Source organism: Dromiciops gliroides, chromosome 6 (genome assembly GCF_019393635.1).
Source record: "Dromiciops gliroides isolate mDroGli1 chromosome 6, mDroGli1.pri, whole genome shotgun sequence".
Taxonomy (NCBI): Eukaryota; Metazoa; Chordata; class Mammalia; order Microbiotheria; family Microbiotheriidae; genus Dromiciops; species Dromiciops gliroides.
Window position 1 is genome coordinate 85,310,727 of NC_057866.1, and position 17,884 is coordinate 85,328,610.

The 17,884-nt window shown below is 39.1% G+C and overlaps 1 protein-coding gene across 4 annotated transcripts in view; it reads left to right on the forward strand.

The window, feature by feature from the left end:
- Positions 1 to 17,884, forward strand: part of SLC2A9 (solute carrier family 2 member 9) — a 310,297-nt gene that overhangs the window by 261,253 nt on the left and 31,160 nt on the right. For all 4 annotated transcript variants that reach the window (XM_043972628.1, XM_043972627.1, XM_043972629.1 and 1 more), the window contains one exon: positions 12,501 to 12,628. In XM_043972628.1, the coding sequence (XP_043828563.1) occupies positions 12,501 to 12,628 (128 nt within the window). The remainder of the gene's footprint in view (positions 1 to 12,500; positions 12,629 to 17,884) is intronic.

Here is a 17,884-nt window from a genome sequence, read left to right on the forward strand (position 1 = left end):
CCCCAGCAGATTGGCAAATGCTCTGTGATTTAAGAGTCTTTAAAAGTAGCCGAGGGACTTAGAGGTTGAGTTTCAAACATAGGGTCATGTGGCCAGAATGTGTCAGAGGCAGTATTTGAAATCAGGGCTTCCTGACAATGAAGCCAGTTTTCTATCTTCTATACCTTGCCACCATATTAACATTGACACTCTCATAAAAGAAGCCAGAAGATATAAGCAAATTCTAGCTAAATGGATGGATGGCTCATGAAATTCCCTTTGGAGAGGCAAATAAAGGAGCTGAAAGACTTGGTTTCATAGTACAACTGAAGGCAACAAGAAAATGTACTTTATGGGGAGACTTGCAGTGATTAATGCACATAAACAAAAAACTTCTATTGTGGAAGATGAGGAGATAGAGAAATTCTAAGAAGAACTTGAGGAGATCCTCCAAATTAAAATAGCATGTGCCTTAATCCTCAGGAATCTCAATGCAAAAGTGAGCAAAGGAAAGAATGGTGAGAATATGTTGGCAAATATAGGTCAAGGTTAATAAAAGAAAGATTCCAAAGACTTCTACACCATAGAAACATCTCTTACCTATATACTAAGATTATTTTCTTCAAGGAGAGAGTCAGAAGGCACTGGATATGATAAGCATTAAACTGTAACTCAAACAATGAAATCTATATTCTCTCTTCAGATCATACTGCTTGCTACAAAGGCATCCTCTCCCTCAGAATTCTGTGGAATGGGTTGGGGATAGCGCATGGCAGCAAGCATGTGCACTTGCCTGAGACTGATCTTGCATCCTTGACTGCCTCTAACACTTCGTTTTATCTTTCTCAGAGCAGAGGTGACCAAAGAGTGATCCTACAATGGATGTTACTAGCCTTAGCCCTTCCCTCTTAGTTCAGTAGGTTCAAAGTCATTAATAGGAGAAGGTGCTTCCTGTATTTATGGCCTCTCCCATGAGATGACCTTTGACAGGAGGATGAATCATGCATCCCTGACTGGTCAGAAGTTACAGACCCCAATTAAGTTACTTGTACAAAGCAACCAAAGGCAAAATTGAAAAGCTTGTTTAGCAGTCCCACAAAGTGTTAAATGTTTAAGTATCCATCTCCTGGGAAAGTATAATAAAAGTGATAGATTACTATTGTATGCCAAATTATTTGTCAGTGTGTGCTTACACGTATTCTATGTTGTAAGCATCTCTTTTGTTATTTTGAGGAAAAATTAACTATTCGATATCTGGAAAAAGATGAAATTTACTATGACTCAATGGTTTCTAAGTCCTAAAACCAGATCCTTTGACCATAAATTTAGGGCTTTTTCCACTTAGCAAAAGAATATCTGGTAAAGAAGTTATTTCTAGTTTTTTTCTTCCACCACTCTGCTCCATAATACTCCTCTACCTCATAACTCTAGGGTCATTCTGGAGGGGCAGGAAGAGAATCATTTAAAGTTTCAATTAATACTAATGTAATTGGTTTACCCATGTGCTTGTATAAACGAAATGTCTGCCCATTTCACCCTCCCACCTAATCTTTTTGGTCTTCATTTTCCTTATGTGAAAGCTAGGAATGAAAATTGTGCTTACATTACCCCTACCCCAGGGCTCTCGTGAGGAAAGCACTTGATAAACCTCAGGGCACTGTATAAATACAAGCTACGATTATTTCACCGTCTCTCTGGCTTCAAATCCAGATGATCCATGACACTGCCTCACTGTGAAAAGAAATCCCAGGGGGAACCTTGCTGCTAACATATTCTTAAACACCTTATCACACAATGCTTCGTCGTTTTCTCATCTTATACACTGGAAGAAATGAGCTGCTTGTCTACAACTCTTATTCAGTAATGATGGGAAAACAAACCTGACGTCCGATTGCATGGGGGACATGTTTGCTCAGAGATGGTAATGAGTTCCGCCAATCAATTTGGCACCCCAGCTGATTATTTTTGTTTTAAATGTTTATAACAGACTTCATAATGGGCTTTCTGATTGGTGTTGCAGTCGTGACTGCTGTTACAAATTACTTGTGTGGGGAAATGAGGCATTTTATGCTTTCTCTAGCCATGTACAGATGTGCCTTTGTCTGTGGGGTCCTGGAGGAAGGCTTTGGAGTAAAAACAATGGAATTCTTTATTGGATCTAGAACTTCAATGGATCATAACGATCAACCTCCTCTTTGCATTGATAAAAAAGCTAGGGACCAGAATATAAAAAGATTTGGCCAACATGCAGACAAATTATTAGAATCCATGACCTCTGACTTCAAATATGGTACTAAACCATGAAGACTATTACTGCTTCACCGGAAGGGACCTTAATAATAATCATTTGGTGCAATGTCTCTGATATCTCAGATATCAGGGGGAAAACAAAACAAACCAACAAATGCTAGATTTGGAATCAGTTCTAGCTCAGCCTGTTATTCTCTTGTAATCTTACTTTTCTCATCTGTATGAAGGATAGGGTGAATTGTCTTGTCAGGGCCATTGTAAGAAGCTTGTGCCAAAGATTCCATCAAGATTCCTGGAGACTCCAGAGACATAGTGCTTCAGCATGTGGATATCTCAGAGATGACAGACTTGCTGGCTGACTTCCAGCCATGATTCAGCACTGAATGACCTGAGTACAGAGAAATCATGAAATGATCTCCCTGTATGCCCTCCCTCCTCATCTTTGCTTCCTGGGTTCCCTGTATTCCCCCATGTTTCAGCTAAAATCCCAGCTTCTGCAAGAAGCTTTTCCAGGTACTGCCCCTATCACTAGTGCCTTTCCTCTGAGATTACTTCCCATTTACACGGTATCAATCTTGGGTGTACAAAATTCTTTGCAAGTTGCTTCTCTCACCATAATGTGAGCTGTCTGAGGACAGGGACTGGTTTTTTGCTTCTTTTTTATACCAGTGCTTAACACAAAGCCTAGCACATCATAGGTGCTTAATAAATGCACTAAGCCTGGCACATAGTAGGTGCTTAATAAGTACATATTTACTGACTGATGGAATAGCATGCTGGATTTGGAATTAGGAAGAGCTAAATTCAAATCTCCCCTCTGCTGGGATTTTTGTTTTGTTTTGTTTTGGTTTTTGCAGGGCAATGGGGTTTAAGTGATTTGCCCAAGGTCACACAGCTAGTAAGTGTCAAGTTCCTGAGGTCAGATTTGAACTCAGGTCCTCCTGAATCCAGGGACAGTGCTTTATCCACTCCACCACCTAGCTGCCCTTCCTCTGCCATCTTTACTAGCTGCATGACTCTGAGCAAATCATTTAACTCCTCAGTGTCTCAGGTAACTCCTTGGGACTTATCTCCTGAATCTTATGCATTTCAATCTTCAAGAGAGGAGGGAGTTCTCCATTCTCAAGAAATCGCTGATCCTGCCTCAAATTCGAGAATGGGATGTTTTCCAATATGCCACACTAAATGCTGCAAGGAAAAGATGACTCAGGTGAGAGTCTGAAAATTGAATCCTAGATCTACTATTGGGGTAGCTACATGGTACAGGAGATAGAACACAGGCCCTGGAGTCAGGAGGACCTCAGTTCAAATCTCACCTCAGACACTCACTAGCTCTGTGACCCTGGGCAAGTCACTTAACTTCAATTGCCTTAAATATTCAGGGCCATTTCTAGCAGTCCTGATCTATATCTTGCCACTGCACCCAGATGGCTCTGGAGGAGAGAGTGAGGTTGGTAACCTTACACAGCCCTCCCTCATTTAAATCCAATTCACTGCAAGTCATGACATCACCTCGATGTCATGTCCTCTTTGAGAATGAAGGACAAACAACAACAACAACAGATCTACTATTAACTAGTTGTGGGGTATTAGGCCAATCAGTTTATTCCTCTGAACTTCAGTTCCTTTACCTATAAAATGAAGGGATTAAATTAGGTTGTTACAATCACTCATATTTTTATAGTATTTCATAGTTTGCTTAATACTTACCTCATCACAGCCCTATGAAGTTAGAGGTCTAAATATTACATGTCTCTGAAGTCCCTTAAAACCCTAATATTCTATGGTCCATGTTCTAATGTCTCTCCTGCCTCTAACATTCTATATTCTCTGTGCTAAGGTCTCTTCATCTCTCATACTCTATAATCCTATGGTTATATCCAGAAGAGAACTTCCTTCTGCCTACTCTATTTTAGTGCTGAAATTACATATTGCCTAATTTTATCTGGAACTATTGGAAACAGACTGTGAGAGTCTCACAAGTATTATCAACCCTGCTTTCAGAACAAGCATTCAAACTAATTTCAAGTCTTGGGGGTCCATTTGAATAAAACCACTGTTTTCTATACTTAGTTCAGCCTAGAACCTTAACTAGGAATGAATAACTGAAGCTTTACCCCCAAGAAACTTTAATTAAATAATTAAGCAGCTAATAGCTAGCAAGAATAGTTAGTTAAAATAGGCACAGCTAACAACAGCTTCCTTCTCCCAGTGGTTGGACCCAATTTGAGCTCCTCCCCAGCTTCTCCCAACCCACTGTTCCCCTCTCCCCAGTAGGAGTTTCTTTAAAAATTGATTTCAGGGACACATTTTGTGCCAGTCACCTGGGACATATTTTATGTCTGCTTGCTTATGGCATAAAAAATTGTTCATTACATCTCTGGTCCAAACCTTCAGAGTAACTAATATTTCATGTTTACAGGAAGCTTTCCTCCAAGGAATTCACAGAATCATAAATTCTATAGCCAGTTGAGACCTCAAGAGATCCAATAGTCTAGCCTTTGTCTTCAGGCACACAATGTACCATTATGCTCATTTTGATGAGGCTTCTGAAACCCAAAAAAGTTAAATTAATTTCCCCACATTAGAACTAATAACTTTTGGAGAGAAGATGAAACACAAGATTTTTTTTCTTCCAACTGCAATGAGTTTTTTTGTTTTGTTTTGTTTTTTCTTTTCTCTTGTCCTACTGAAAAAAACAAAAAACAATACCTCAAAGCAAGCTCCAGGTATCATCCATATTATCCAGTGGAACATTTCCTTCATACTCACCTAAGCATGGGCACAGTTAATTTAGTTTGAGATAATAAATATTTATTGAATGAATTAACATATATAAAGCATGTTGCAAACCTTAAAGCATTGCATAAAAGTTAGTTTTTATTACTGCTTCTGCTACTGCTCCTACTATCAATAGAAGGCATTCAAAACTTTGAACAAACCTGGGTCATCCCTATTTTTCCAGCTTTATTTCATGACACCCCATTCTATGTACCCTATACTTCAAAGCAAACTGGACTACTCTCTTCACCCTTCATGCCTTTGTGCAGACTGCTTCCCATACCTGGAATGCCTTCCTCCTACTATTACTTCTGTTGAATTCCTATAATCAGCACTTAGGACAGTGCCTAGGAACATAGTTTGTGCTTAATAAATGTTTATTGAATTGAATCAATCTCCACAGCAAGGAGTCTAAAAGAGGTAAGAAACCATCTCAGCCATCAACACTTAATCTCCTTACCAAGTAGAGAGACATGGCAGCTAAGAACTTTAGAATACAAATTTATTTAGAAAACATGAAGGAGAGAGAGAGAGTATCATAAGTAGTAAAACATCACAAAACAGTAGAAAGAAAACAGACCTACAGAAAGGTTATCATGGAATCCAACTAAATCAGATTATCCAGAAATCATGTATGGAAGAAACCAAAAGACAGGACAAAAAAGAGATGCAAAATGGAACAGATCAGCTGTTTCTCTTGTGATCCATTATCATAAGTGACAGTAGTGGAACCACCATATTCAAACTCATCACTTCATTACCCAATGCACTATGTGAGGAACTGTTGTTGTTGTTGTTGTTGTTACTCTTCAGAAACAAAGGATGAACAACACCAACGATGATGTGAAGGACGATAGCATTTAAGAAAAAAAATAGGGATAGAACCTGATACCTGATCAACTACATATGGAAGTAATCCATGCTTGAGGATCTACAATTTTAAAGACACTCAGGAATCAATTTCCAAATTATCTTAAAGGGAGGGAAGAATGAAAGCAAACAGCCTATGGGCATCCATAGAATGTGCCAGGATACCATGTGGTGGTGTTTCCTTTACTTGAGGTGAAAGAAAAGACCAGTGGCAAAGAGTATGCCAACATGCTGTGTATATCTATGTGGTAGCCCAGATGCCACACTGATAAACCCAAGGTAATTAAAGAATCTCCTCTCTGTAGGGAGGATCCTCTAGGTAGAACTTAAGGAAAGACATAAAAAAGAGGATGAGAGATTGTGAAGCGGTCATGATCTTCACTGAGAGACACAATTCCCAGGATCTACATAATACTTATTCTTCCCCTCCTCTTCCTTTGTTTATAAAGCACTGTGCTAAGTACCAGGGATAGAAAAGCAGGGACAGTCCCTACTCTCAAGGAGTACACATTCCATTGGGGGAAATAAGACATTAAATATACAAGATAAGTAAGTATAAAGCAAATGGAGACTCATACAGGAGAGTATTAGCAGCTGAGCCAGACCAGGATAGGACTCCCACAGAAGATGAACTTTGAGCTGAAACTTGAAGGAAGGCAGGGGAGCTAGGAAGTAGAGATGCAGAGCATCAAGGCAGTCAAAGGCATGGAGAGAGAAGATGGACACTTATGTGTGAGGCATGTAGTCCAGCTTCAGTGAGCCACAGAGTTCATAGAAGGAAGTGAAGTTCAGGAAGACTGGAAAGGTAGGAAAGAGCCACATTACGAAGACCTTTAAGTGGTATATAGAAGAGTTCGGGGTTTGGTTTTTAAGTCTTGGCAGTAATAAAGAACTACTCAAGCTCACTGATCAGGGAGAGATGGTCAGAAAAATCATTTTGACGACAAAGGAGAAGATAGATTCAAGTAGGCACAGGCTCAAGGAAGAGAGGACAACTAGAAGTCTATTATAACAAATTGGAGGAGAGGTAATAAGGCCCTAAACTAAGCTGGTCGCTGTATGAATACAGAGAAGGTGTTATATACAAGAGTGGAGATAGCATTGACAACATTGCTAAGCAGTTGGATATAGGGGCAGCAAGACATATACACGGATGTATATAAAACAAATTAGAATATGATAGGTTCATAAGATAAATATAAAGTGCTTTGAGGTCAGATGAAGGAGAAATTTTTTCCATCTCAGGGAATCACAGAAGAGATAGCATTGAAGAATTAGTAGGATGGGTGTCTGTCAGTTGGGAAATGACTAAACAGACAATAAATCCTGGTATGAATTCAACTGAATATTTTTTATGCAGTAAGAAATGACAATTATGAAGAACTCAGAAAATATGTGAACATTTATATGATGTGATGCCAAATGAAATAAATGGAGCCAGAGGAAAAATATCTATACAATGACTATAACGATATAAAGGAAAAGACCACTAAAGGGAAACCAGATTCTGAATTACAGAAAAACCAAGAATAGTACCAGATAGCATGCCTCCTCTTGTTGTTGTTGTTGTTTGTCCTTCATTCTCCAAGAGGACCATGACATCAGGGTGATGTTCTGACTTGCACTGTATTGGATTTAAGTGAGGGAGGACTGGGCAAAGTCACCAACCTCACTCTCTCCTCCAGAGCCATCTGGGTCCAGTGGCAAGACATCTATCAGGACAACTGGAAATGGCTCTGGATGTTTAAGACATTTGGGGTTACCTGATTTGCCCAGGGTCACACAGCTATTAAGTGTCTAAGGTAAGATTTGAATTCAGGTCCTCTTGACTCCAGGACCAGTACTCTATCCACTGAACCACCTATCTGCCCCTCTGTTTCTTCCAGAGAGTCAGGGGATGACAGGGGCAGAATGATTCCTCCATTTTCAGGCACAATTCCTATATTGGTTGTTTTTGTTTAATTGTACCTTCATTATAAAGGGAGGTGCAATTCCAAGGGGCAAGGGACCTATCTAGAAATGTGATCTAAATAAATAATTTAAAATAAACAGAGGGAAAGATGAAGATTAAAAAGCAGGAAAATAATAGATAGGATGACAACAAACTGGGTTTGAGGACAGAGCACAGTTTGCAGGGTAGAAAGTCATTCCTGATAAATGGAAGAACATGGCAAAACTAGGCAGGAGAATATGGGTGAAGTATGGCAGTAGAGAAGTTAAGATAAGGCTGAAAAGGTAAACCAGCTATAGAAGGTTTTGTAGGCTATGGAGTTTGAAGTTCATTCAGTAGGCAATGGGGAGCCACTGAAAATTTTTGAGCAGAAGATTGATGTGAACAGAGATATGAGGGTGGTGCAGTGGATAGAACATGAGGCCTGGAGTCAGGACTTGAATTCAAATCTTGCCTCAGACACTTGATACTTACTAGCTGTGTAGCCCTGGGCAAATCACTTAATCCTGTTTGCCTCACAAAAACAAAAACCAGAGATATGCATTAGAAACATAGGTAAATATGAAGGTATTTGTGAGGTGAGCCCGGAAGACCATTAAAAGGATTTCTCCCCTAAACTAGTACTGTCTCTTTCATTTGGTGCTTAGCTGATTCTTGTGATCTTTCTTTTTTTTCTCTCTCTCCCCCCCCCCTTCCTTCCTTCCTTCCTTCCTTCCTTCCTTCCTTCCTTCCTTCCTTCCTTCCTTCCTTCCTTCCTTCCTTCCTTCCTTCCTTCCTTCCTTCCTTCCTTCCTTCTTTCCTTTCTTTCTTTCTCCCTTTCTTTTTTCTTTCCTCCCTCCCTCCTTCCCTTCCTTCCTTCCTCCCTTCTTTCCATTTCTGTCCTGGTCTAACATTAATATCATGAGCTTTCCACTTTCTCCCTCCCCATATTAATGTTGAAGGTAGTGCACTCATCTGATCAGAATAGGCCACTTTGGCTTAGAACTCCCAAACTTAAGTGAACCACCAGCCTCTGCCCCCCTGGGTAGCTGGGATTATAGGCTTGCCCCACTACTCTGGGCTTCCTGTGTCATTTCTTCTACAGTTCTGATGTTCTTTAACTTTTCAATTTTGTGTCGTCTCCCCATCAGGACCATAATCTTTTTTGGAACTCTGTAGCATATCTCTCCACTTTTCCCAGCACCTAACGGAATACTGAGCACAAAGTAATGAGTAAATTAATACTTGCTGATTGAATGAAACCTGCTTCCTAACTAGAAGAGGTTCCTCTCCTCCGTACAAATGTCCCTACATGCTCTTCGCTGAGGAGGGTGAGATGACCCAGTTATCTGTCAGAGGGAAGGGGGTGGGTGGGGAGGAACACAGACTTGAGATCCATTTCAATCCTTTTGGTCTGAAAACATGTTGCTGATGTTGTTTTCTCTCCCATTGGTAAGACTTAATCTTAAAAGTTTCACTTATTAGCCACTGGTTATTTCTATTTCCCAAACCAAATGAAATGAAGGTATATGAGAGTCTCACCATTAACTGAATCTGGTTAGCCATAGTTATTTTTCAAAAGCATTAGTGCTTAACACATGAAAAACTGGACCTGGAAGCAGGAACATCTGTTTTGAAATCCTGACTCAGACCCTTATTGACTATATGACCCTGGGGGAGTCTCTTAATCTCTGGGAGTCTGTTTACTCACCTATACAATGAGAATAATAATAACACCAACCTCACAGGGTGGTTGCAGAGACCAAACAACATAATGTAATTGTAACACTTTGTAGACCTTGAAGGTCTCTATATAGATGAGAGCTATATCATTTTTAACTCCTTGGACCTCACTTTCCTCATCTGTAAAAGGGGCCTGGATTAGGTAATCCCAAGGTTCTTTATGTTCTGAAACATAGGAGTTGAAAAGTTTTTCTGTGCTACCTTTTTTTTAATTGGCCAAGTGGGAAGTTCAATACATAATACATGCCTCAGGCTGCTATTTGAGTGTGAGATGCTACAGTAGATTCCCTGTTGGCCTCACACAGCCTCCTGAGGTCTCCCACATCTCAGGGGGGCATTGTTTCTCTTGCAATAAAAAGCAAACTCCTATTTGTCTGGGGGTCATTCACTAATGAGGCTGTCTGGCACCAGGAGAATTATTTAGTGGACCAGACTCTGGAAAGAGAAGATACTCTATCTGATTCTAGATATCTAGTTTATTACAATGAATGGCATCACAATGGCTCAGTAATAAATTAATGTACATGGCGACAGAGCCAACAATGTAATTTCTAGTACAAATTGCAAAATCCTAGGGAAAGTAATATGATTTCTCATCACCTCAGTTTTATCACACATATTGCAGAAGGAACAACCAAGCCCATAGAATTTTAGAAGGCCAGATCTGAAAAAGGTTCTTAAAACCATCTACCAGAGGTAGAATCCGCCTTAAAACATAGAATGCCAAAGCCAGAGAAGATCTTACTGGTTATTTAATTCAATGCCACCATCATTTATAGATCACAACCTTCAGATAGGTCAAGTGAAGTAACTTGCCCAACAAGTTACTAGCAGAGTCAGGATTACAATCCATGTCTCTAGTCTTCCAGCTGAGTGTGTGTGTGTGTGTGTGTGTGTGTGTGTGTGTGTGTGTGTGTGTTGGGTTTTTGGTTTTGGCAACCAGACCAGGGGAATGAGCAATTGGTAGAGAGAAAATTACCACTCATGGGAGATATGATAGTAACAGTAAAGTAAAGTAAGAGATAGTTAAAAGTAAAGTATGATAGTAAAGTAAGAAAGGATTCCTTTGAAATGAAGCCCATTTGACAAAGATAATTAATACATTTTAGAGAAAGCATAGTCTCTGACTTAATAGAGCTTATAGTTAGTAGGAGAAAAAGATACAAACCTACATGGTATTATATATTATATAAGTATATTAAATAATTGCTAACAGTGGGTGATCTTGGAGAAAAGTGTGCCAGGAATATTCTACTGGGCTCCATGATGAAGGTAACCTCTGAGTTGAGCCTTCATGGGTGGGGATAAATTCAATAGGTACAGAGGGAGAGTATGAGTATTCTGATCAAAGGCATGAAGGTGGAAAGCATATTAACATTTAGGAAAAATCAATGGCAAGCACAACATGAACATTTGGGGCTTAGAAGAACTTCACATGGAACAATCTTGGGGTTTTATTTAACAACCACCTCAGTATGTAGCAAAAGCATAATATAGCCTCAGGAAAAAAATAACGCTAATATCATTTTAGTTTTCATTAAGAAAAGCTTAATGGCCAGAATGGACATGGAAGCAGTCATGGCATAATAGACCGGGAGCTGGCCTTGGAGTCAGTAAGACTTGGGTTCAGGTCCTGCCTCTGATCATATCTGTATGTCCCTGGATAAGTCACTTAATCTCTTAGTGCCCTGAGGTCTTCTTTTTGCCCTTCTTTGGACATACTCTGTCCTTCCTAAAATGGGATACAATATATCAGAGGTGTGGGGAGGCAGCTAGGTGGCACTGTGGATAAAGCACTGGCCCTGTATTCAGGTGGACCTGAGTTCAAACCCAGCCTCAGACACTTGATACTTATTAGCTGTGTGCAAGTCACTTAACCCTCATTGCCCCTCAAAAAAAAAAAATAGAAAAAAAAAAAGAAAAAGAAAAAAGCCCAACATATCTGTAGTGTGCATGGTGTATCTAACTGGCCCTGTTCTGGACAGTAGGATAGGGATGCAATAGGTATTTGACCTATGATTTCATTGATATAAAGATCCATCTTCCTGACTCTAGGACAGGGAATTTTTCCACTGTGACAACGAACAGCCCTAAATTAATCATAAATTTCATTTAATGGTGAAATTTTTACCTATTTTCCAGAATGTCTTAATCACTATTATGAATGCTTTATGTATCTAATATCCATATTCACCACTTAAAGAAATCAGGTTGATGCATGCCATTTAGAACACATTCTGCATGAGCTGATGAATGTTTATTTGGTCCTTAAAATATTTATTAGTTAAAAGCTGGTGATTGTGTTCCTAGAAATACCTGAACACAGGTATTTGCTTTAACCTGCCCCTCCAGAGGCCAAATAAAGCATACTGTCATTCAGGAGGCAGTGAACCCTACTTTGAGATAACAGAGAGTGAGAGTTGATAGGGACTTTAGAGATAATCTGACCACCTAAATACTACAGACAAGGAACCTGTCCCCGAGATGCTCTGCGGGATGTTTAAGGCTTCATAGTTGGCAGGGCACTGACTCAAATCCAAGGGTCCTGTCTCCCAGCTCTTGCCTCATTCCACTGTACCTAGCCCCCCAATATATTTTTCAGTCAAACTTCCATCAAGTTTTTAATATCTATTTGGTGACACCCTAGGCAAAATCCACAGTATGTCAGGGAGCACTGCAAATTTTATTTGGACAGCAATGAAATTTGTGATGAACACACCAAGCACTATTTAAACATTCAGGACATAAAGGTGATTTAAAGGAAACAGGACTTCAGAGTGTTCCCATCATCCCCTTTTCACTCAAACATGAAGACCTGGTTCTTGTCATAAGAGGATCCTATGCATGTCATGAGTATTTGCCAAAGACTGACATTTGAATGTTGATACTATAGGAATGGCAACCACTGGGCTTTTATTAATGTGATATCTCGGCTGTTCCATTTCAGGTGGAATCCCATTCATCTTGACTGGAGAGTTTTTCCAGCAAACTCAGCGGCCGGCTGCCTTTATGATCGCAGGGACAGTCAACTGGCTCTCCAATTTTGCAGTGGGGCTCCTTTTCCCATACATTGTGGTATGTTCTATCATGCTTGCTATTTTCCTTCCATTTTTTTACTAAAGATCTTTGCAACTCTAAGAGCAGGGGTGAGGAACAAACAACCCTTCTACATAATGATGAAAGAAGTTAGGAGAAAGGTAATCAATCTTTCCAAATTGTTCATCTCATATCAAGAGGAGAGTGATTTGAACTTAATGCTAAATACAGAGAGAAAAATCTCTTCTTAGCATGTTATGGTGGAAAGAGCACTGGCTCTGGAATTAGAGGTCCAGTGTTTGAATTCCACCTCTGATAATTGTTGCTTGTATGACCTTGAATAAATCACAGCCTCCTTGGGCTTTGACTTCCTCATCTATAAAATAACAGTTTTAGGAGGCAGCTAGGTGGCACAGTGGATAAAGGACTGGCCCTGGATTCAGGAGGACCTGAGTTCAAATCCAGTCTCAGACATTTGGCACTTACTAGCTGTGTGACCCTGGGCAAATCACTTAACCCTCATTGCCCTGCCTGCCCCCCCCCCCCGAAAAAGACAGGGTTGGACTAGATGGCCAATTCCAGATCTATGATTCTGTTTTTCACTTCCCATTTTGTTATTGGAAATTAACTATCTCTCTGGGCCTCAGGTTTTTTATTTATAAAATGAAAGATTCAAATTATATTAAGCCCCCTTCAGACTCCTAACAGTCTATCCTGTCTTAAGGTTCCTTCCCAATAAAAGTATTCTCCCCCTCCTCCAATTTTCTGCAGCTCTATGCCTGAGTATTAATCATATATTATTATATGAATGTCTATATGCTTTCCCCCCACCAAAAATTAATTATAAACTCTTTGAGGAAAGGGGCTGCCATTTTTGTCATTTTTTTTTTTATCATTCATGCTTGGTATAGGGCCATTGACTGAGTGACTGATAAAGCATTAATTAAGGCTTACCATATGCCAGGCACTATGCTGAGCACTGGGAATGCAAATACAAGAAAGCAAAATAATTCCTTCCTCAAAGAGAATATATTCTTAGGATCAAAGACTACAAGAGAAATCTCCCTTATCATACCCCAACATCCCAAGACAAAGTCCAAAATTCTAATGGGAGGGGAATGAGGACAGTGAAGATAATGGCGGTAGGGCAGGCAGCGTGGTTTGCAGATAACCTTGTCAGCAGCAGCAGCCCCTTAACAAATCTTTGCTGAATTAAATTCAATTCCAATTATAACAATCTACATTTTTTTTAGCCCCTGCCAGCTTTGACATTCTCTGATTTTAAATTAATTTCTTTTAGAGGCTTTAAGTGGACCTATCACTGACACACATATAATCTAGGTACATGCCTGGAATGTGGAATCAGATAGTCACAAATTTCATTTAATATTTTATCAGGAGTCAGACGAATTCTCTGAGCTGAATTCATAAAATGGTACATTGTCTTTTCAGTCAAATTTAAACTTTAAATGACTTTTCCAGGCTTGAAAATTGTGTACAAACTTAATACAACCAAGAATCAGTAAAATACCCATAATGCTTAGGGAGACCTACAGGCTGAGATTTCAAATATTTCCCAAGAATTAAATTGAATGTCAATCCATTCTTCCACACTTTCTTTGGCTGCAACATGTAACATCACCAGTCTTTAAGTATGCTGAGGACAGACTGAGAAAGTCTTTTGTTTCCTTGTCTGTCACTTAAATGCCAAGGGTAGACTCCTAAATAATTCCTAGGGTCTCCTTCCACTCTAACATGCTATGGTTCCTCTATGATTTTTTTTTTTTTTTTGCGGGGCAATGGGGGTTAAGTGACTTGCCCAGGGTCACACAGCTAGTAAGTGTCAAGTGTCTGAGGCCGGATTTGAACTCAGGTACTCCTGAATCCAGGGCCGGTGCTTTATCCACTGTGTCACCTAGCCGTCCCCCCTCTATGATTTTAATAATATTTTTGCAATATGTTTCACCAGAGGGGTGGCAATGAGGTGTCTTCTATTGGAAAGAGTAATGGAATCCTGGACAATGATCTCAGACACCTGGGTTTGAAACCCAGCTCAACTAGCTAAGTGACTTTGGATAAGTCATCTAACCTTTCAGTTCTCACTTTCCTTTATTTATAAAATGGACACCTTTGCACAAGATGGTTATTTCCTTCCAACTCTAAAATTCTCTGAATTAAAGTGGTTTATCAGGCAATTTTAAAAATATATAACCTTGGGGCAGCTAGGTGGTGCAGTGGATAAGCACCGGCCCTGTATTCAGGAGTACCTGAGTTCAAATCCGGCCTCAGACACTTGACACTTACTAGCTGTGTGACCCTGGGCCAGTCACTTAACCCCCATTGCCCTGCAAAAAAAAAAAAAAAGACCTCAAAAAATATATATATAACCTTAAATCAGACCATATTTTAAAGATATGTACCTCAGTCACAAATGATATTTTTGAAAACATGCACAACTATAACCAATTCTAGGGGAGTGATGAGCAAAATTATCCCTGTGGTCTTTATTTCACTAGTAGTAATAATATGTGCTCACTTCTCAGTGGTTATAAATCATTCTCAAGTTACTATCACATCTTCTGTTCCTTTTCTCTACATGGTAGATAAAGGGATGGGATGGGGAAGAAAGTAAGCTGTTGGGTGGCATAGCATACACAACACTGGATCTGGAATCAGAAAGACTTGAGTTCAAATCTTCCCTCAGACATCTACTATCTATCAGTATGACCCTAGGCAAGCCATTTAACTTCTATATGCCTCAGTTCTTTTATATGTAGGTGAGGATAATAATAGCACCTATCTCACAGGGTGGGGCAGCTAGGTGACCTAGTGGATAGAGTGCCAGAATTGTCAGAAAATTCTTTCTGAATTCAAATCTAACCTAAGACACTGTGTGACCCTGGGCAAGTTACTTAACCCTGTTTGTCTCAGTCTCCTCATCTGTAAGATGAGCCAAAGAAGTAAATGGCAAACCACTCCAGTAGCTTTGCCATGAAAATACCCAAAGGAGTCACAAAGAGTCAGACACAACTAAAACAACTGAACAACAACAACAACAACAATCTCGGGGCAGCTAGGTGGCGCAGTGGATAGAGCACAGGCCCTGGAATCAGGAGTACCTGAGTTCAAATCCGGCCTCAGACACTTAACACCTACTAGCTGTGTGACCCTGGGCAAGTCACTTAACCCCAATTGCCTCACTAAAAAAAAAAACAAAAAACCAACAACAATCTCATGAGGTTATTGTGAGGTTCAAAGGAACTGATATTAATAAAGAGCTTGGCAAACTTTAGAATGCTACAGAAATGTTAGCTATTATTATAAGTAGGTATGAGCAGAACATCTCTCTCCTTAAATTTTCCTTTTATGGATTTTTCCTTTGCCCCCATCATTTCTTTCCATTTATTTATAACTATGCCATATTTATAAGTTGAACCATCACTTGGAGATAGATAGGAGGATAAAAAGAAAGAAGAAATACTGGATTTTTTTTTTCTGTTTGCCCTCTCAAGGAGAACGATGTCGAAGTTGGGAAGTATGGACCAAAAGTGGTTATTAGGCAGTTGAAATCCAATATAGTACTAGTAATGCTCATATTTCTATAGTCCTTTAATTTTTACAAAGAACTTTCTATCCAATGATCTTGTGAAGTAGGTGGTACACTTAATATTATCCCCATTTTACAGACAAAGGGTTGAGGCTCTAAAAGCTTAAGTGATTGGTCTAAGATTAATGAGGGAATGAAAAGAGAATATGTAATTGCCCTTTGATATCCAATGACCAAGCCCTTATAAATGATATCCCAGTGTTCTTTAAAAACAACAATAACAACAACAACACAAAATAACTGATGGTTATAATTGCTTTCATTGATCTTTGAAAAAAATGGGTGAGTGACAATATTAGCAAATATTCTGATATTCCAAATAAGGGGGAAAGTAGATGCTTCAGACTACTGGCTATGGGATTGATTGACTCTAATACCTGTCAAATTCTAGAAATTATAATAATAGTCTGAATTCATATAACCTTTTTAAAGTTTTCACAATGCTTTCCATACATGAACTCATTTGGTTGTCACAACTAGCTTGTTGGGTAGGTACAATAGTTATTATTACCTCCATTTTGTGGATGAAAAAATTGAAACTAGGGAATGTTACCACATTTGCTAATGGTCACAGTAGTATATGTCAGAGACAGGATTATCTGATTCTAGAAGAGATATTCTTAAGAGGAATCCATGAAATTTAGATAGATAGATAGATAGATAGATAGATAGATAGATAGATAGATAGATAGATAGATAGATGATAAATAGATAAATAGATGATAGATAGTAGACAGATGATAGATTGATGTGATATATGATAGATATGATACATAGATAATAGTTCAATATAATTGGTTTCCTTTGAAATCATATGTATTTTATTTTTTGTGTTTAAAGACATTTGAGGACTTCATAAGTTTCAGTAGATTGTTAAATGAGTCTCTAACATATACACAAAAAATTCTCTGCTCTAGAAGGCTGGAAAAAATATAGTAGGATAAATTTATTGGGGATAAATGTAAAGCCCTATACATGGGTTAAAAAAATCAATTATACATATCTAGAGCATAGCAGAGATGTGGCAAAACAATGGTGAAAATGAAAAAAAATACCTGAGGGTTTTAGTCAGCTGTAAACTCAGTATGAAGAAACAGAGTGACATGATATTGTAAATAGCTAATGTATTAAAAGCAGTATAATCTCTAGAAGGAGAGAAATTATGGTTCCCCTGCACTATCGTGGATCTGATACATGCAGACTTCAGAGATATTGTGAAATCAGTTCCAGACCACCACAATAAAATGAATATCACAGGGGCAGCTAGGTGGTGCAGTGGATAAAGCACTGGCCCTGGAGTCAGGAGGACCTGAGTTCAAATCCGGCCTCAGACACTTGACACTTACTAACTGTGTGACCTTGGGCAAGTCACTTAACCCTCATTGCCCAACCAAAAGAAAAAAATGAATATCACAATAAAGCAAGTCACATGAATTTTTTGGTTTCCTAGTACAAAGGAAATTTATGTTTATACTATAGTGTAGTCTATCAAGTGTGGAATAGTATTATATCTAAAAAAAAACACACAATGTGCATCCCTTATTTTAAAATACTTCATTGCTAAGAAGAAAATGCTAATCATCATTAGAGCCTTCAGTGAGTCACGGTCTTTTTGCTGGTGTTTTTGCCTCAGTGTTGATGACTGCTGACTGGTCAGGGCTGTGGCAATTTCATAAAATAAGACAACA